The sequence below is a fragment of the Meleagris gallopavo genome, chromosome 12 (genome assembly GCF_000146605.3).
Source record: "Meleagris gallopavo isolate NT-WF06-2002-E0010 breed Aviagen turkey brand Nicholas breeding stock chromosome 12, Turkey_5.1, whole genome shotgun sequence".
Lineage (NCBI taxonomy): Eukaryota > Metazoa > Chordata > Aves > Galliformes > Phasianidae > Meleagris > Meleagris gallopavo.
This window is the reverse complement of record NC_015022.2, coordinates 13662181-13683295: the sequence shown is the minus strand read 5'-3', so window position 1 is coordinate 13683295 and position 21115 is coordinate 13662181. Positions and strand designations below refer to the sequence as shown.

Here is a 21115-nt window from a genome sequence, read left to right as displayed (position 1 = left end):
CTGCTGCCTTATCTGTCTCAGTTCTTGGGGTGAAATACCTCTGGGAACAAGATTAAAAGTCAGCAGTGAAGTTTAAAATTCTCTCAATAGACTGAAGCGACGTGCTTTCAGCTGCCTGGCATATGGTGCCTGGTGAGAAGAGGGAATGGAAAATGTCTGAAGGGGGTCAGGAAAGCCCCAGCACAACAGCTTCTCCCCTGGAGCCAAAGTCATGATAAATGTTACCCTGAGCCTTGCTGACTCAATCAGAACTTGGACGTGTGCTCTAGCCCAAAAGGTTAGCTGCCTGCTTTGCAGCTCCAAAACGTTGTTATAAATCTGATGCTGAAGTCCACTCACCAAATGGGATAAGAGAAAGGACTTTAGGATTTAAAATAGTCTCAAGAGGCTTCTTCGAGAATGCACAAGCTGTATCAAGACAAGGCACAGAAAGACTCACCCTCCATAGTTGCTTATTCGGAAAAATTTCTTCTCATAAAGAGTGGTTGGGCACTGGCACAGCTGCCCAGGGAGGTGGTGGAGTCACCATCTCTGGAGGTGCTCCAGAACTGTGGGGATGGGGCACCGAGGGCCCTGGTCAGTGGGCATGGTGGGGTGAGATGAAAGTTGGATTAGATGACCCTAGATTCTAGGTTAGTCAGAAGGACCAGCTCATTTAACATAACATCCTCATCCCAATGCACCCAACATGCTATACAAAAGTGATTCCCATTGGAGGACACACCAAGAAGTAGAATCTCATCCTCTTTTCTCCACCGAAGCATCTATGCCCAACGCTTCAAACTTTCCATTTACGGGATTTGATCATAGGATCAACCATTCCAACCACTCAGGTCGGAAGGGATCAAGGAAGATGTCCCACAGCTCTCTGCCACCCCTGCTAATCTCTCCCACCCTCTAACACCCTAAGCAACAGCCAGGCCAAACGTTGGCTGTGGAGGCCCCAAGCATCCTCTCCTGTTGAGGATGAAAGACCGTGGGCTCAACAAGCAAATGCACTTCTGTACACCAAGTAGCTTTAATTTGTCACTAAACATCGGGGAGTACAGGGAATAATTGGCAACCTCATTACATGAGGTTTAACTACTCTCCAGAAACGACAAACTATAATCATCATGTTGGTGCTTGAAATGAATTGTTTGGAGCATTACAATCACCAAGGCCCCTTTTTCCAGTTGGAGCACCCTACAGAGACATGTTTTCAATTTGCAGTAAAGATGAGGAACACAGAAAGAGAGGTAATAAATTAGTGGGAGCTTTAGAGCCCAGTCCACCTAGGACAGTGCGATGAGGGGAAGGCAAAATTTAGCACTGAACCAAAATACTCCTTTCTAACAGCAATGCAGGCAGCACGCGTCGGATTTGAATAGGAAACAAAAGGCAAGATCTGCACCTTGCTTGAGGAATATGGGATAAAGAAAATAGTGCAGGCAGCAAGAAGGAAATACCTGCTGGAAAGAGGCAGCCCCTATAATAGAGAAGATGGAATAGGACAAAAGGCACTAGAGATAACTCAGGTGAGTTTAATATACCAAAGTCCATGAGGTTTGGGCAAAATTAATATCACAGATGGTATGAAGGAAAAGGATGACACTCGTGTCAAATATGCTTCTTGAGAGACAGGACTTGAAGCACCTGTGACATTCTCAGATTCATTAAAGCTGTGAATTTAGAGCTAATTTTGTTAGCTGCTAATCTCATGCAATCCTATGAGCTCTCCCTGAGGAATACAGGCATTCCACGGCTTGGGACCCCCACACAGCTGGGAGCTCCTGGCCCAGCACTACCAGGGGGCACTTCTGGGGAGAGAAACCCAGCATGCAGAGCAGCTCTCCCCCTGGGTAGTCAGCAGATTGGTGCACAGAGCAGGAAGGATCCGAACAGAAGACAAGACAGCTGTCAGCTGTACATCTCAGCCCTCCTACACTCTTGGAAATGAAGCTGGGTGGAAACCAAAATGTTTCCAAATCAAGGGAATTTGTAGTTTCAAAATTCATTTAATTCCACTGTAGGTTTTCCTTTAATTCCTTGTGAATGAATTTCTCGCTCCAAAGCTGAAGGATTCCATATCAATTTCAATCTTTTTACATTTTTTCATCTCTCTAGACAGATGCAATACGTTTCTAGCTTAAATAATTCGAAAACAAAATGCATTTAGAGCGGAATGTTTCAGAAGGGTTAAAGAAAAAGCCAAGGAAGCAGTTTGAAAGCGAATTTCAGCAGAATTGACCATTCAGATTCAAAGAGATGGATATTTTCCTGCAAAAAACTGATTCTGTCAGTGTATTTCCAAGCACGTCCTGGAGCAGGTGGTGCATTAGAGGCGGCGTGTTAGCACAAGGCAGAGGGCAGATGCTGGGCAGACACGAGCAGAGGGCACAGGTGCCCTGCCAGATCCGAGCGTCATCTCCAGCCCCAACAGCACAGAGGTCCCTGGGGCAGCACAGAGGCATGAATGGAAAGCTGTGCCCTCAGGGCAGCAGGGACTGCTTTCACAGACTTAGAGTGCTGGGCTGGAACAACCCTGCCAGTCTGCCATATGAGTAAAGATCAATGGCAGCATTTATCCACCCTCTCCCTGCTATTAATCCTTCTCTTCCCTGTGCTCCCAAATGGACGTGTGTTGCTTAACTGGAATAGAAATCACCTAAAATGGTGCAGCACTCATTCTCTCATTTGGAGATGGTAAACACCTCCCAGTGCTGTCTCCAGGCTTTCTGGAAGACAACCTGCTCCTTCCTTGTGAAAAAGGGGAAGATGGTTGCTGTTAAATTAGTCACAGCTTTTCCCTGTGCTAAAGCCAAGGAATCTCACCCAGCCCTCCATCTCACTGTCTCTCAGCAAACCTTGCGGTGTCTTGAGCATCCTCCCATGCTCCAGATGTGCCCTGACACCAGCTCACAGTCATGTCCCAGCTGGGAGCACATCTCCAGGTGACCTGCCCTACTTCCCTCCTGCCACGGCCACTCACTTGCAGCAGTCACTGCAAGGGTTGAAAAACAAACAAACAAACAAAAAAATCAGAACCATTTAATAGCCAAAAAGGAGTCTCAGTTCACCCTCCAAGGGTGCACTGCTGCTACAGCCCATTCACACAAAGTCCAGAGAATAAACTCTCCTTTCCACACAATGCACAAGAGATGGACAACCACACACCTCCACGCAGCCATGGACTGATGCCCAGCACACACCTGTCCAGGATGGAGCTGCAGAGACAACACTTATAGAACAGGTGCTGGAGTTATTGACCACACAAACCCTGATGAACACTTCCACCCACAACCCCATGTACATCTTCTGTTCTTCAGCTTCTCAAACACATACAAATCCCAAGCCTACGACAGGCCAGCAGACACAACGATATGCATACATATATATTTTTAGCCTCTGTAAGCAATTATCACTCCTTTTCATCCCAGGAAAAACAATAAACAGGTCTGACCTTCCCCAGAGGAAACTTTACACAATCAGCAAATGGATCAAGGATATGAGGCTCTCTCACAGAGGAACGCATATATATTTTTCAGCTGCTGGCAAAACAATATATATTTATACACAGCAAGATTGAAACCTCCACCTTCAGCAGTACGCATCAGAGATGGTGAGGTTAGTCCTCCCATGCCATCCACGTCTGCTCACCTCCAAGAGGGCACTTGGGCAAATGTGACTCCTGGCCATGTTCCGACTCAGACAAAAGTGCCAATGGACTTGAAAGAAGATGCCAGCTACCAACACCACGTCGGCTGTGACAGCCTCAAAGGCATAACTAAAAAGGTCATTCCCTGCCTTATTTGATGTGATGTAAATTGTACTTCAAAGTCCATCTACAAAGAGACTTCTGGAACTCACTGATCCGAACGGACTTTACCCGCAGTGACAAGACTAACGTGAAAGACTGTGGTGCCTCCTGATGTAACCAATACTTTGAAGCATATGGATGTGGAATTTTAATTTCCGTACTTCAATGAGCACTAGCTGCTGTGGCACCCATCTCTGCGGCCTCTCTGTGTGCAAGTCAGCTTGCTCTGCATCATCCACAGGCAGAACTGCCACCCCTCCACGCAGCAAGGACATGCCACATTCTTTTACTCCTCTGTATGAAAACCTGCAAAAATTTCTAGCCCGTGCCAAAATGTAGCAGCCAGAAACAGAAGCTCCAATGAGTCCACAACAAAAGCCAAAGATTCACCCAGCTGGAGTACCACGGAAAACTCTCATTTCCCAAACCTGAGAAAATCCTTGCAGCGAGGACAGGAAGATAAAAACAATCATTCCACTGACACATTTTCAAACAATCTATCTTTTTACCTTTCCTTCTGTTTGAATTTTCTCATCAAGTCCATATTTCACATCTTTGACCTTCCCTTAATGAACAACCACATCAACTATTCAAGGCATTTTTTTTTTATATCTGAGCAAATATTTTTTTCCTAGAGCCTCTTTTTCTTTCCCACACGCAACTCATTCAACTCCCAATTATGGCAGCTGCACAGGGAATAAGTGATTTTGTCCTCGGTTATCAAAATGTGATAGACAATAACAAAACCTGCTCTGCCACAGTGACAGAGAGTGGGAAGAAACCACCAGTGCTACAGAACTGGTAGTTCTTCATCCTCTCAGACGAAGGATTTTCTATTGCAGTGTATTGAACAAGGATATGTGCCCACACTCCTGCACAATGCAGGATCTTTAGCTGACCTTAATTAGAACCAGCTTCATCGACATCACTAAAGGATGTGATACGGGATTTTCTATTCTCATCTGCTACAAGCCATTTTCTGCCTTGATGCTTTGTGGCTATTCTGGGTTGGTATCTCTCTCTTCCCCATTCTTAAGGGCTGTGTTGTGTCCAGGGCTGCAATGACCCTGCTGCCTCCTCAGTGCTGGGAGTTCCCCATCTCTTCTGTCTGCCTTTGCTGGCTCTCTGTTTCGGGAGGCAGAGGGAAGCAGGACTGCAGACTGGAGAGAAGCTCACAAACTGCTGCAGTGACTGTGTTCCCCTTCGTTTTTATCAACTCTACAGGACTATCATGGATTTCTGAAGCTTTGTATTTTAAGAAAAATCTTTCAAGTGGAACAAAGTCTGTCTTTAAAATGAGGACAATACCAGAGATAATTAGAAGCTAGGGACTGACATCTCAGTATACGAGGCTCGTATTTTTTCCTCGGTAAAGGTAGATAGCCCAAATCAGAGCCCAATTATAAATCCAACTAGCTGTTAGCCTGCTGCTGCCTCTCACAGAAAACGTGAGCAGAGCCAGTGCATCACCTCGTAGCTGCTGGAAGCAGGTTGTGCTGCTCTCTGCGTCCAGCGCGTGCCGCAGGACCCCGTTGCTCGGCTTGGGCCTCTCGTAGTCCCTGTCAGGAAGCATGGCCTGCTCGCTCTCCCCAGCGTGCTCCGGCCTTGGGGGCAAGGACTGCGGGAAGCCAAACATGGGCAGGGACGAGAAGAAGAGTAAGGCACCACAGAGGAGAAAGCCTCCCCACCACGCACCGATCCAGCGAGGGTCATCTGGGGTGATGTCCAGCTTACCTGCAAGAGAAAACAGAAGTTTTGGTGGGATAAAGGAAACGCGATGGAGTTAGGGATCCTATAGCCTGGGGGTCTGTTGGCCCCACGGAGCATCCTACACCCATCCCATGCGAGCTGCCAGCACATGCAGATCTCCCCCTGCAAGAGGTCTTCAGTACAAGCAGCCTTGTCTGTCTTGGTGGCACCTCCAGTTTCTGCAAAACCCTGTAGTCAGAACTTCTCTGCAGTTCTTTGGCTCTGCCAATTCTAGGATGCTGCTGCGTATCAAGTGTCCTCTTTGCTGGCACTGAGGTTTTGGGTCTCACTGGCCCAGAGGGTTAAGCAGGTGAAAAACCCTCAGTGCTCTCCCTGAAAGCTGCTGGCTGGCTTGGAGATGGCTGATGGATGAGTGTACAAGAGATGCACCCTGCGACACACTGTGTACTGACATGGGCTTCATGATGTGAAACTTGTGCTCACCTATGACCTGTGACTGCATGAAGACTGGGAAATGCCTAAAAGAAAAGTAAACACATACAGCTGACATGCAAAGAACTGCATGGAATAGAAGCAGACCAGACAAGGATGCTGCATCTTCATCCCAGCTCATCCAGGTCAGCACTTGGCTTTGAATTCACTGACCTGAATCCTTTTGGACATTTGGGCAGTATGAGCAGGTGTGATGATGTGGAGCATCCTAAATATTGGGAAATATTTACAAGATGTAAGAAATGTTGGAAATGAGACCCATTCACTGTAGCAGATGGGCCTGGAAATGTAGAGATAGCATCAGAAAAGGAAGAAAAGCAGAGTAAAAGGCAAGGGTATCATGTTGGCTGCCATTCAGCAGAGATAAGGAAAAGAGAGAGCACCAGTGTCAATTTAAGGGAATTAAAATAAGCAACAGGAGAGCAGATGCTGTATTCCCAACAGCAACCCCACTGCCCCGGCCACTAAGCACTGGTGGAGGGTGACCAGTGCTGGGAGTTGGCTCCCCAGGAGACTGGGCTCCATGTGGCTTCAATAACAAGCTGCTCTGTTCACCATGTCTGTCTGGGCACGGCTACTGACATATCTGTCTCAAGTGAAGCAATCAAGTTGTCTCTCGAGCAGAGAGAGAAGGAAACTCTTTTTTCCTAACGTGCAGCACTCAAATATATATAAAGTTTGAAAAATAAGTCTTTTGGAGGGATTGAATTTTTCTGCTGTTATTTCCTCCTGCCTGAAAGCACATCTTTTCAGGCTCCTGGGAACACAGCCACAAGAAGAGCCAACGTAAACATAGGTCTTCCTCACACCCCCTTCCTGTACAGGTGCTGCATGAAGGGCTGTGCCATAGGGTGTCCTGGCACCCCACACTTTCGGTCCAAAATGGAGAGCAGGACAGGCTCACATTCTGCAGTTTGGTCTCCAGCTGTAATGTAGAGTCTCCTTCCCATTCAAAAACAAGCTGAGGCCATGTGTGCCCCAACCTTTGCATGATGATGATGATGGATCATGGCCAAAGCCAGTTGGACCTGCAGCTGGAAAGTGCTGTCCCCTATCTACAACCTGCTGAGCCACAGCTCCTCCAGCATTAATGCCACCACCGCACTCCTCCTCAGCTCCTTATTTATCTGGGGCTTTCTGAGCTCTAAACACAGAGCAATGATCCTATGCAAAAACAGTCAGACTTAATTCATTTTCCACCTATGCCATCACCCTGCCTGGATGGAACCAACTACAGATACCCAAAAAGTGCACAAGAATAAAGCCAACATGTTCCTGATGTTATTCTTCGTGCTTCTTGCAATTTGTGGTTTGGGGACATTATAAACCAGGTACAGCGTCTTTTTCATTTCTTCTTCTATAACCTCATCCAGTTGTTTCTGAACTCATTTGTAAACTTTTCATGCCCTGCAGTGAGGAGTTCCACAGCTTAATCTAATGGAAGAAGGAGCATCTTCCTCTGCACGTCCATATTTTGAACTGAATTATGCTTTAATGGCCAAACGTGGAACAACATTCAAGCAAGCACCTCTGCCTAGAGGACCATCTGAGTGTCTTTGCAAGGAATGAAAACAGGCCACGTGGTTCTTGACCAAACCTGGTCAAGCTGGAAGTCTTGGCTATCAAAAAAAGAGACTTCTTTCCTGCACGTGTGATGTTACTTAGACGTCTCTAGCTGCCATACACAGACAAGACTAAGAAAGGGGTTCTCAGCCCTGCAGGGATGAACCCCATCCAACTGCATCCTGTGAAGATGTATTAGCAACATTATAAAACAGGAGCACACCCTCAAAGGTGACAACGTGAAGCGTTAGGTTTGCAGTCCGCAGGGCTCGGGAAGCAGTGGAGAAAAGCCTGTAACGCATTGCCCTCTAATGGCAAAGAGGCACAGCGCAGGTAGCTATCAAAATTTGCTGGTTCTTTCAAAATTTGCAAACGACTTGATTTAACCCAACATGGAGTCAAAGTGAACAATAATTAGCATTAATTTTGGCAGAAATCTACCATGCTGTGGGACTGGCCTGCCTACAGGGTCATTTGCAGGTGGCACTGGGCATGGTACGGGTGTGTTTCCATCAGAGAACCTGGCTGATACTCCCAGGTCCTGGGGATGGCAGCTCTACAGATCTCATCCCATGCTCTGGACACAGCTGCTCTAACATTACTACATCCGTGCTACCCAGTGCTTGAACACAGTGATGTTTTCAGGCATGCTCTTAGAGCTGAAAACTCATCTCACAGTAAAAAGGAATAAATTTCAGCCACTACGAAACTGTTGTTTATGGGGACAGTGTTAAAAAGCTTGGGATCTTGGTGAAAAAAAAGCAAGAAGCCTCTAAAAGTGATATCCATGCATGCAAGGGACTCTCAAGAAGGAATGAGAAGCAGCTCATACTTGCAAGCAACAATGTTTTTGACATGCTGATACATTAAAACATTTGATTTTAAACAAAATTCAGTTTTTCTTACTTGTGTCAATGAACACAGCATCCACATAGATTTTGGTACAGAAGGAGCCCAAGATAAATCCACAGGCTGGTCCAAATACCAGCATTGTAAACAGGATCCCTACAAGGAAAGAGAAAAAAGAAAATTAGTACTTGGCTCACGTTGTTCTGGTCTTCTGCAAGATGGCATGGTCTTACTGGGGTACCAAATAGACAGAGATATGTCTGTGTGTCAAATGCTTCAGACAAAAGGGCACCCAAAATGCTTTTCACTTCTCCATAGACTTTCAGGAACAAAACAGAGGAAGCTGTGATAGTGCTGAAGGATTTCTATTGGCTGGAAAGACTGCATGGACAACTGTGCGTTGGTTGGATATCTGATTGGACAGCATGAGGTACCCACAGGGAAATCTTTACCTTTGCCACCTACAGTTAAATTCCTTGTAGATATGGATATTCACAGAATCTAGGATCAGCAAACCTATGAAATGCTGAGTTGTCACAGACTGCTGGGTGAAGTCCCTTTGGACAGGTAGGAGCATTCATTCAAATCTGAGAAACCCTTCTCCCCATTATACATCAATATTTGCCACATAACAAATACTCCCCAAGACATACAGCTATTCAGGGCTCTCGTGAAGGCTTACTCCTCCTGCAGAGCTTTTGTGAGCCAATTACTTGCTTCGATACAATATTTAGAGCATTTATTCTCATTCCCATTTTGGCCCTGGAACAGAAAGGCTACAGGCACACTGCCAACTCCCAATTATCCAGGCCAGAAAGGCAGAGGATGCTAGCATAATCCAGAGAAAGAAGCAGTAGAGATAACACACAGCATCTGTAAATTAGACAACAGAAACATATTTAGCACCTTCGCGTGGGATGGAGAAACAACACAAAGTCCCTAAGGGGCCTTGTAAATGGATTTCTGAAGAAATCACAGGGAATTCTGAACAGTGTGGAGTGAAACCTGCTTGTTTGCTTTGGGTTGAGCAGTGAGTAAAGCGGCTCTTGGGGTGCAGGGATGTTCCATGAAGAAGCTTGTTCACATCAGACTGCTTTACCTCTCCAGCAAGGATACAATCCACGCCTCCCTCCAACCTCCCTGTGGGTGCTGCCCAGCATCTTGGTGCATGCGTAAGGCACGTAACACTGATAACTCAGCCCTCAAGTTCCTTAACGGGAAACCTTTAATTTAACTCTGCGCAGTTCTCAGAAGCTGCAGAAATGATCAGAGCTACAAAACTTTCCCAGGGGATCACCAATCCACCGCAATGCAAACCACACCTGCTGCTGACAGCTCAGCCAAGCAGAGTAAGATGGTGCGGTCAAAAAATAACTTCATTTTTACTATGCAGAGTGATGTTCCATCCCTGGAGACCTTCAAGGCCAAATCGGATGGGGCTCTGAGCAACCAGATTTACTGGCTGGCAACCTTGCCCACACTTTTTTTTGTCACTAGGTGGCATTAGTGTCTACCATTGAATCAAGGGCTGGGTGACGGTACAGCTCACCCCAGCTTCCCAGGCCACCCATCCTGTCACTGGGAGTCGAAGAATTTTGTTTTAACAGATATAATCTGGCAGAGAAATGGCCGTGTCTATTCGTCTGGCAAGCAAAGATTAGGTGTTTCTTCAATAACTGCACATTAATTATGAATTTATGTGTAATTACTGTCAAGCACGTGTGGGCACGTTGGATGGAGTGTACATAGAGACGGGATCAGGCAGGCATGACTGGTTCTCCAAAGGCAGCAGATGTAAGTTTTCTCTTTTTTAAAACTTACTAATTGTTGCTGGATGGTTTCTGTAAGTGTTTAACAGCTCTGGAGACCTGGGAGCACAGTGACGTTGCTGTTTGGTGCAGGCAGAACAAGAGGGACCAGTCCTAATACTTATCAGAACCACCACTGCAGGTGGTGGTGGTGAAGCAGGGTCACATACAAGCAAAAACACAGAACCAAAGTGTACGGAACCAAGGGTAAGATAAAGAACAGAGAAAAAAATCCTTCACACCAGGGCTTTCTACACTCTGAAATGTCCTCACTAGAGGGCAATGTGGGATAGAGCATGCACCGAACAGGGAAACTGCTATCTAAGATCTTACAGTAAGATTATCATTCTACATTTTTGTCTTAAAATCAAGAAGAAGAGATTTTCCTCATGCTCTTTTTGCCACCCCCCTTCAAGACTCCAACAAAATCCTTTGGTTGCAGTAAAAGCGTTTTACAATTTATGCCACAAACTGAATAGTTTTTGAAAGAAACCAAGGCCTGGACTATCATGATAGATAGAGCCTGGAGAGAGCTGGACCGTGCTCCAGGCTCAGCACAGCACTGGCACAAGAGTTGGGCTGTTAGGCAATCTGTATAAAATATCAGTACTTAAACACGTACGTGGAATTCAGTACTCAGAAAGAAATGACACAAATTAGAATTTGCTTCAGACATCCTTCCACTTCTGAGAAATGCTGCATGTCTGCTCATCACCACCACTGTAAGGACAATACTTCCCACACCACCCGCCTGGCCATGCAACCACAAAGACAACACTTAGTACAGAAGATCTAGTGAAGTCCTTTCTCCCAGTCCAGGATAAAGATGTAGTAAAATCGTGGATGGCTTAACAGCCCTTGCTAGGTTGTTTCCCATCTTTCCCTCTAACTTTTACATCAGCCTGACTTGATACAGGTGTATGCCATAGAGCAAAAGGGCACCAATGCCAGGAGCAAACAGACCCAGGGTCTAAACCTGGCTCCATCACAGGCTCTCACAAAACTCCTCATTAAAAGCAACAAAAGTGGCAACCAATATAGGGTACTCCAGCCTCTTCCCTTTCATCTTAGCTTGAAATTAGTTTCTACCATTCACAGCCTTGTGTTTGCTAACTCCCATCCTCCCCAACAGAATGAAAGGAAAACCAAGCTGGAACTGTCAGCTTTAATTCCGCTCTGCAAACAAACACCTCCTGCTCTGCAGGGCAGGCTGACCCTCTTCAGAAGGGCTTTGCTTCGTCCTACACCCAGTGTTTCAAGAAGTGGGGCATGTTCTCAAAGCAGCAAGCCCTATGCAGACCAGCAGGAAGTAGGATGAGAAAGGTTTCTCCTTCGTGCATTTTGATGTTTTTGTTTTTAATTATATATATATAATTATATATATATTATTTTTTTTTAATTCTTTCCAAATTATGGGAGTAATCATTTTCAGCTTTCCTGCTCTATCCCTCTTTCCCTGCTCTGTTCAGGCTGGACTGAGAAATCTGAATTATTTTCCTCCCATCTTTTCAAATGGAACAATTTGCCAAATCCTACTTTGTCCTGTCAACTAACAGACATTTTCCAGGGGCTGGGGAAAGGATAGGAACAGAGCGGAGTATTTGATCTGACATTCTGTGATGGCATTTTATCACTAATAAGGCCCAGGACTACTAAGGCAGTTTTCCATTAGAGCAAAGAGAGAGAACAGCAGCAGGTGCCACTTTATCAGTGGAGCGACTGTGCTCAGTCAGTCATGCAAAGCACACAGGAAAAGTTACCAAGAGAGGGATAAAGGATGTCAATATTACAGTATTAAAGAGCTGACCCTTGGTTGATCATGGAATGGCTTAGGTTGGAGGAGAACCTTACAGATCACCTAGTTCCAGCCCCCTGCCACAGACAGGGATGCCAACCACTAGGTCAGGCTGCGTCCCATCCAACCTGGTCTTGAATGTAGTTTCTTACTGAGTCCAGGTTATTTTATTTTCTTCTATGAAGTCCTGAAGCAAAATAGTCAGGATTCTGGGTGTGGATTTGCTTTATAAAGAAACTCAGATGCTTTATAACGGGATTTAGTGCACAGTGACAGAGATGTGGGAAGTGGAGCAATGAGAAAGTGAGAACACCTTGTTGACTGTCATCTTGTCCTCTCTCTCATTCCTTTTTAGTATGGATATGAAATATTACCATTATCTGCCACCTACCTTGCTTAGTAAAAGACAATGTACTCATGTCCAGCAGCAGGATACATATTTCTGACTTAGTCCACACAACACTTAGATACCAGCTAAGGTTTGATTCAAGAATATATCCGAATCAAACATGTTGGCTTCAAACAAACTGACCCAGACACAGAGGTGCAGATGCTGAAGGAAGATTTCATTTCCTGTCCTCTGTTTTGCCATCAGATTTGTCCAAACATCAAAGTGCCCAGCCAGGAGACAGTGCCACTTGCAGGTTACACACCAGCACGGTCTCCTCTGGTTGATCCATAATTCCAGCAGAGCCTGAATGCCTGAAGCATCTTCACTGCTCTGGACCACCAGCAGTTAACTACACAGTATCTCAAGCTCTCCTGCTTTTACAGATGATACCATTCCATTTAATCATGGAGGTGTGGCTGATCCCTGCTGGGCTTACATCACATTAAGCCAGGCAACTCTTGCTTTGGCATCTCCGTGATACTAGGGTACAGGAGGTTGTGCACTGTTCCACTCCCGGGAAAGCTTATGGGCTCTGCCTGCAACCCCAGGAATGGAGTTTTGAGGGAAGTCCGTAAATAAAAACTTCAGTGTGGGATATTTGACTCAAAAATCACATTGGTGCGAGGGTGTGCAAAACAAGAGCCACGTGGAAGACGTGGGAACCTCCCTCCAAAGGTGGCATCACCATCGCATCACGTAACCGCATCCCTGTGGGGGAACAGGCGGCGAAATGCGATCTCTGTTGAGGGTGACAGTGACCAGATGGTTTGGTGACAGCCACAAAGTGCACATATGTGGTGCACAGAGGAGGGCAGAACGCACACGTGAGCTGTCATGACCCCACGGGGTGTCGCTGGGGACAAGGGAGATGTCATGCTGTGGGTGGTGGCCCCGGCCAGATGCTGCTGCCTCCTGCCTGCTGTGGAAGCGAGCTCTTTCTAAAGCACCAAGGGAGTAGTTTTGCAGAGCAAGAGATAATCTCAAAACCCTGCTTGTCCCACATTTCCCGTTGCAGGGCAGGCCCCTGAGAAGGGATTACTGGAACACAGCTCGTGTGCCAGGCTTAAAGGGACACCACAGCCCCGAGGACGGCGGGCAGCTGGACAAGCTGCAAACGCTGTATCCTCCTGAACCATCAGGGTTCCACAGGAAAGCTTTTGCACTGTGGGCCAAGCTTAACAATTTCAGAGGGCTTCCTTTGATTTTTATCAGCTGATGTAACCTCCAGATGCACCGTGTGGGGATGGGGATGGCCACGTCCTACTCAGATGGCACCTTCCTATGGCAAAACCCATGTGGAGTCAGCGTGGTGTGCGGATGCCTGCAATCCTGCAGAGCCCAGCAACACCATAGCCCCCAGCCCAACCCTCCCAGGAGACGCTTTTCCTCATTCACCCTGAAAATACATCATTTTCTCATCCACTGCCATCTCTTTCTTCCTTATCTCGCCTTCCCATTGGCACTGCTGTAGTTCTGATAGGAAATGTGGCCAGGTGGTGCTGCACCGACGGTGTGTTCTGATTTGTTCTGCTGCCTCAGTGCAGCCACTGAAGCGAAGGGAACGTCAAAACAATCCTGGCAGATGTTTCAGAGTGCCTGCAGCTGTCGATTAATGAGGAACAACTTTGGATAATTCACTGTAATGTTCAGTCTCTGCTCTGATGGGGATCAAAGTGGTTCCAGCCTTGTATTGGTATCAGATAAGAACAAGAGTGGGAGGTTGAGTAACTGCAACCTGTACAGGAGCACACGAGCTGTTTATTAGTTTTGCCCCCATCTCAACACTGGTAGCCCTGCCAGATGCAGGCACGACTTTGGGACTGCCCAGTGATGCCTGCAATGGGGATGGATGTAAGCAGCAAGTTGTGGGTGCCCCATCCCTGGAGGTGCCCAAGGGAGGGGTGGGTGGGCTGTGGGCAGCCTGAGCTGGTGGGGACAACCAGCCCATGGCAGGGGGTTGGAGTTGGGTGGGCTTTCAAGTCTACGAAGTTTTCAGCACAGCAATTTGTTCTGGCCTGTGTATAGCACTCAGGTGGTAATCACTAAAGAGGTTGCTAGGATGGAAAGGATACTGGATGGAAGGCACATTACATGGCAGTTTCTCCCCAGCCTACCAGTGTCCCCTTCAATATTGATTTCCATCATAAGTCAGGATTTCTCCAAGGAGATGCCTCCTGACTTTGAGATGAAATCTCATTCCCTAAACAGGCCTTTTGCTCCGCAAACTCCCTTGCATTTTCAATTATTGCCAAGCATTACGTTTGTTTTATCAGCAAATCCCTGTCCCCAGCACTATCAAGGCTATGTTTGAGAGGATCAATGCTTTACCAACCGCTGACAGCCCCGGGGGACCCCGAGGCACACACACAACATTTGCAGAACAGTACAAAGAGTGCCTGGACTTCTGCAATAAGAGCACAAGCTCAGCGCCCAGCCCTGAATGCTCCATAATGACTTGGAGCACTTCTGGCAGCTCCAAACACACCCATTTGCTGGCTTCTGCCCTTCATTCTGATAAGCACAGAAATAATGAAAAGCCCAGCAAACCAGCAAAAATCCAGCCCAGATCCCTATTTATCCTGGCCTCTGGGTCACTGGTTTGCCCAGCTGCCGAAATAGGATCACCAACGAGACTGCAAAGGAGCAAACTGCACTATGACTAAAGCTCCCCAAACCTCAAATTTGCTTTTGCTAACACAGTAGAAAGCAAAATAGTCACTCTGTGAGCTCTGAAAAGAAAACTATAGGGACACTCCCACTACAAAGTCTTAGCATTGCTATGGTCCCTACCAGCTGGCACTGGGAGCTCACTATTCCCCACTTCTGAGCATCCAAACACCCTCCCAGGCAGTGGAGGGACTGCTTGCTGCATTTCCTTCCTCACTGATGGGAAGCAAAGAAGAAATTTGCTTATGCTAATCAATCCCTGGCACGGAGCATAGCAGACACTAATCCACTAGCCATCTCCATCAGTCTCTGCATATTTAACTAAAGCAGCGAACACTCATGGAGGATTATGTACGCAGTGTTATTGTTGTAGCAGTGTTTTCCTACCTAAGCTGCAATCATTCAGACCCTGTCTCCTAATATTGACATACAGAGCACACACAAGCAACCTGCAGAATTGCCTGGGTCCATGAAAGCATTCTGGACAGAACTGCCTACGAAACTACATCTGCTAAATGGGATTTAATAGACGTGCCTGCTCCATACAGTGCTGTCTTAATTACCCTCCGGCAAAATGCTTGTGTTCATGGTGGTTATTTATAAATCACCATTTTTGAAGGAATAAACACCGCCTGATGCCCATAGGTATGTACAACCAATTCACAGGTAGCCTGGACATGCAATTACAGGAGGGCTGGGTCCATTTTCCATCACCTTCTGCCAGAAACAAACACATGCCCTGTCCACTCAGGTGTATCACTGGGTTAGTATTCCTGTTCTCACACAGCAAAAAAAAAAACAATAGTGCTAAACTCTCTTTAGCATCTCTGAAATGCAAGGACAAGCCACTCGCTCCACCTACCCTGCTGGCTCACCTTCTTGTCCCTGAAATGTTCTTGTCACCACGTCTTCAGCAGAAGCCAGCTCAGTTTGAGAAGCAGGTGTATGACCGTGTCTAACTATAGCACGCAAACCCAATGCACCATCCATCCCACCAGCTCTGGATCCCACAAATCACACCTACTGTGCAAACGCACCAGCCATAGCTCTGCGCTTCAACAAGAGATTTCCACACTTCAAGTAAATTTCTCCGTGCTAATTACCTTGGGAAGCAGCCACCAAATAAGATTCCGAAAGAGAAGTCTGATAGATGCCAAGTACACTTCGCAGGGTTTTGGTCACATGCCTTCAAGCTGTGTTCATCTCCTTCCAGCCGTTAAACACCAACACCTGTTTCACCAAATCTGCAGCACTGCTTCAGCTAAAGAAGGGCAGACTTCCTTGTGTTAATTCACAGGAACTGTGCCAACAGTAGGTCAGAATGGAAATGCACTTCCAGGGCACATTTCCCTCCCTGCAAGGCCGTAATCCTCTGAATTTGATGATCAATTTCTCATTTAACACCGAATGGGTTTGATAGGAATAGCATAAGAATACATCACACAATGGAACAATAGCAGGTAACGAAGTCACCATCCCTGGAGGAGTTCAAGAACCACGGGGATGTGGCACTGAGGGATGTGGTTAATGAGCATGGTGGGGTGGGTTTGGCTACGTGATCTTAGTGGCCTTTTCCAACCATAATGATTCTGCGATTCCCATTTCAATCTGTCTAACCCACCTCTCAGAATGACACATTAAATGGGGACAAGGGCTCCTGTGGCTCTTGGAGGTTTTATCTCCATCACTTGAATTCCATGAAAGCCTCTTTACTTCCTTACGCACTATAATATATTAGGAAAAAAAAACCAACAACATCATATGACTGGGAATACAATGAGCTATTCACACACAGAGGGCAAATCTCTGAGCCTAGAAATTGTGGCATCTGTCATTTTGGAGGTTGGCACAACACCTCCTTACTTTTTTATTTATTTTTTAAAAGCTGCACAAAGAGTTCCTCACAGATAGAACATGCTGGTTTGAGGAGGAGGCTGCCAACACTGCCTCCCTCCCATTTTAACCTTAATCTTTGGGGTATCCCTTCCCATCCCACGTATCTTATATGAGGAAACAACGTGTCACATCACTAACTGACGCTCTGTGTCAACAGAGACAGCTTACTGCTTTCGCAAACAACCATGCAGTAAAGAAAAGAAGTTCAGCTCTGTTCCTCGCTGTTGGAAAGGCTTTTCCTTGCAACATCCCCCACTCCTCCTGCTCAGATATGCTGCATGACCCATGGGTATGCAACAGGCAAGCCCTGAATTCCTGCAGTGAGAAACAGCCTGGGAATCACCTAAATGCAAAGCAAGTTGCTGAGAATGCAGGGCTGATAACGCTTATCAGTACTGACCATTTAAGAAGGGGCCGTGTTTTTCACTGCAGAATAGATTTAATCTATTCTAGCAATGGTTGAGCCATCAGGAAGGGAAGGAAATTAAAAACAAAACTTCTGTTGTTCTGCTTCCTTGTACTGCAAACAACAGCAGAAAAAGTATTTGCTCCTGACAATAGTCATTCTTTGCACTGACCTAAACCTTGCTGAAGTTTGTGGGAACACTTCCACTGACCTCAGCAGGCTTTGGGTCACCCATCTCCTTCCCTTGAGGTGACCCACCTGCAGTGTGCAATGTACAGTCCTGGCCCCAGAGGCATTTGCTGCACAGCAATCTTACTGCTCAGCAGGCTTCGTGCACCCTTCTCAACAAGAAGAGTTTGGGAAGACTGAAACGTGTACTATTTGTTATCATCAGGTGTATCACCTGGAAGTTTAATGTGCTGTGTCTGAAGCACAGGAAATGCAGCCCGAAGCCCAAAGCCAGGCATGGGCTCATGAGGGCATCTTACGGAGATGCTCAGAAATAAATAGGAGGAGGATGCTGGGACACCAGTGCTTCCACAGAGCATGGAAAAGCAGGCAGTGGGATGCTCTGGTCAGACAAGCTCCATCAGATACCCCCATTACCCCACACATCGAAGAACAAGGGATGCCAGATGCCAGTAATGGGGGATGGGGAGCTGGCTGCATGCAGGATAATCCCCCAGTCTAAGATTACTTTCAATATGATTTCTGGCACTCCCTAGCAGCTCAGTTGCATCACAAGCACAAACCCGAGTGGCTGGAGCCAGAGAATTGTGTTACTGATGGAGTGCACCACTCAGCACCTCATCCCCAGCACTCCATCAGCCACAGCAAATCCTTCTCTCCAGTTCCCAAAACAAGTCACACAGACATTTTGTTGAGGCTTCTTACAAAGACAGAAGCCATGAGGAACTGTAAAGCTCTCCTGTGCCTCTTTCATACAAATATTTTCCTTTGTGACACAGAGGACCCTGTCCCTGATGACTGCCTTTCTCCCTAGGGCACAGAACAGCTGCTGCTATCACTGTGGACTTGTCTCCCTTAATTAAACATCCACAACAACGGCACAAAGATGAAAACAAAGCCCTCTGGATGAAGCCTAGGATGAAGGTCCTGCACAATGGTAGCAAGAGGAACAACTCCCTCCTACAGACAACCTTTTAAACTGAGAGGTGAATGAAAAGCACCTGAAATTTCCCATTTAATGCACCAGAATAACTCAGTTCAAGGTGTTTAATGGGACAGAGCCTTGGCCTGGGGAAGTTATTCTAGTAAAGGCTTCATGCTTTCAAGAAGGTGGAGGTGCAGTTTTTCTTTCTTTTTAAATTAACTGTAGAATCACAAAGGTTGGAAGAGACCACCAAGACCATCTGAAGCCCCTTAATAGCCTTTAAGGTGTCTTCTTTGCAAGCAATTCTTCTTCTTGGTAGACAACCAAGTCATTGCAAGCGTCTCTGAGCAGAAGTCATGCCTCCTGCCCAGCTCCAAGATGGCTCTGCCTGTGAATTCTTGGGGTCTCTCCTTTTGCTGACTGCTTCCAGCATGTAGTTCCTATAAGAAATTCATTCCTAGAGACTACTGCACAGGTAAGCACTCAGATGATGAAACTTTCAGACAACCAAACTGTTCTGACTGGACCTGAGCTGGTTAAGAGGATTACAACTCGTTACCACCCACCTGATGCAAGCCTTGCCAGCAAACTGCCACTGTTGGCACTTCCAAGCCCAGTCCCACAAAGAACTCCAAGAAAACCATACTGTTAATGAAATCCAGCTGAAAGAATTGCCATAGGGAAGGATCCTGCCGCTCTGTGCCGCTGCCACGCATCCCAGCTGCTGTGGCTTTGGATGGTAATCCACTTCTACTATTTTTGGCAGAGTTGGTGGTATTCTTAAGGGCAGTAATCACATTTTCCAAGGCAGGCTTTCTGCCAGGGCTCAAAATGATGACCAACAGGGCTCTTTTAACCACCTGCTATGATTCCAGCCTTGATTAGTTATTAGAGTGCTGCTGAAAACCACTGTAATGCAACCAGAAAGGGTGGTTCTTGCAAGACTGACTCCAGGGAGAGGTAGGTTTGAAAGGAGAATAGAAAATGCTTTCAACAACAAAGCAATCAAAAATAAGAGGCTTTCTGTAGCGGTATTGCCTTCATGAATACCCAGGCAGCACCAATTTCTTCCCCATTGTTCCCACATCAACTGGCAATGTGCACCTTTCGTATTACATGAACAAACCCAAAGCTAACATATAGACAAAAATAAAACTTGTAAAAGGCTGTACTCTTGTAACCTGCCAAATATCAGCCCTCCTTTTCCTTTTTTAGCATGCACTAACTGGCTTTGGGCAATGAGGCAGTCTTGAGTGCACTGGGTTTTTGCACACTGGCTAATATATTACTGATAGAGAGTAAGGATCTTAAAACATGAAGTTCTACTAGCTCGTGACTTTATGACCATGGAGAGCAGTGGTAGCTCTGCGGCCAAAGTCTCTGCAGCAGCAGCCTGGCCACAAGCCCTGCCTGTATTTATAGCTATTACAGATGCTCATTATGTAGCATCATGGAAAGATCTCAAAGCGCCATCAGGAGTTCATCTGTGGGTTGGTAGGATGCAGCAAGCTTGCCTTGGCAGGAGAACAGGTCTTTTAGTTCAGTGGAAACCTCTCATTTCCTCTACCTTTGAACTTCTACCCTCTAATTTCTACCATCTTCAGCTCCCAAAAAAAAAATGGCAGTTTGTGACACTGCTAACACCAGGCAGGGGCCAAGCCTTACATGAGGATAAATCAGGCTCTTTCTTGGTTCAGTAAGAGGCTCCCTGCTACTGCATATCTCACGTATCAAGTATTTTCTTCATTAAACAAGCTAGAAAAGGGAGAGAGTAGAGGACCGAAGCACCCAGGAATGCGACCAAGGATATTCCCAAAGTTTTAGGGATGCTTGATTTCAATCCTACACCATTTTCCAGCACTGTTGTTAGGAAATGCCCAGTCAGTACACACACAGACTCCACATTAGGTCCTTTACAATCTTGGATAGATCCCTTCTTGTAGTTCTCAGTCACCCACTGAACTATGTCCTTCTCCTTTTAATACTCATCGCATCTTAATTTTATCTTCAGTCATCAAGCACAGGAAAGAGTCTTGGGTTTGGCACACATCACAAGCACAAAGGACACAACACCTGGCACCTTCACAGAGCAGCAAGGCCCTACGTGAGTAATCACAATTACACCCAACATGAATGTCCATTCTCCACAGCCAACAAATTTTAAAGGAAATATGACCGACAAGATTGCTGAGCTGCAGAGCAGCGAATCCCAGTACACATCCTGCTGAAGGACCATTCAAATGGCAGATTTCTCTGTGGATGTGGTCACCAGGAAGATCTGTCCACCTCCCTGCCCTCTCTTGCATTCCTTCACCATTGCAGGATGGCTCACAGCTTCCTTTGCAGTAGATCTCTATAAAGCTACCCACAAGATCTCGATCCAAATCAATCTGATATTCTGCCATATGTCACTGAATCCAGATACAACATACAAAAATTACAAGCTTAGTTCTGTGGTAAAGCATCACCAATGAAATGGCCATCTCAGGGGAACACTCTGCCTTTGCTTTCACTCTGTTCTTTTATCATCTGCCAGAAGGTTTTTGTTATTAAACCTAGCAGTATGTTTAGAAGGATCCAGAGCAGACAGTGCTCGGTATTTATGGCATATTTCTGCCTTGCAAA

General features: G+C 46.3%; 1 protein-coding gene across 4 annotated transcripts in view; it reads right to left on the bottom strand.

The window, feature by feature from the left end:
- Positions 1 to 21115, bottom strand: part of SLCO3A1 (solute carrier organic anion transporter family member 3A1) — a 136846-nt gene that overhangs the window by 42181 nt on the left and 73550 nt on the right. For all 4 annotated transcript variants that reach the window (XR_004161071.1, XR_004161070.1, XM_010717501.2 and 1 more), the window contains exons 3-4: positions 8471 to 8569; positions 5270 to 5533 (exon numbers count right to left, since the gene is read on the bottom strand). Coding sequence is in view for 2 of the 4 variants with exons in the window: in XM_010717501.2 (XP_010715803.1) it covers positions 5270 to 5533; positions 8471 to 8569 (363 nt within the window). In the remaining 2 variants the exon portion in view is untranslated. The remainder of the gene's footprint in view (positions 1 to 5269; positions 5534 to 8470; positions 8570 to 21115) is intronic.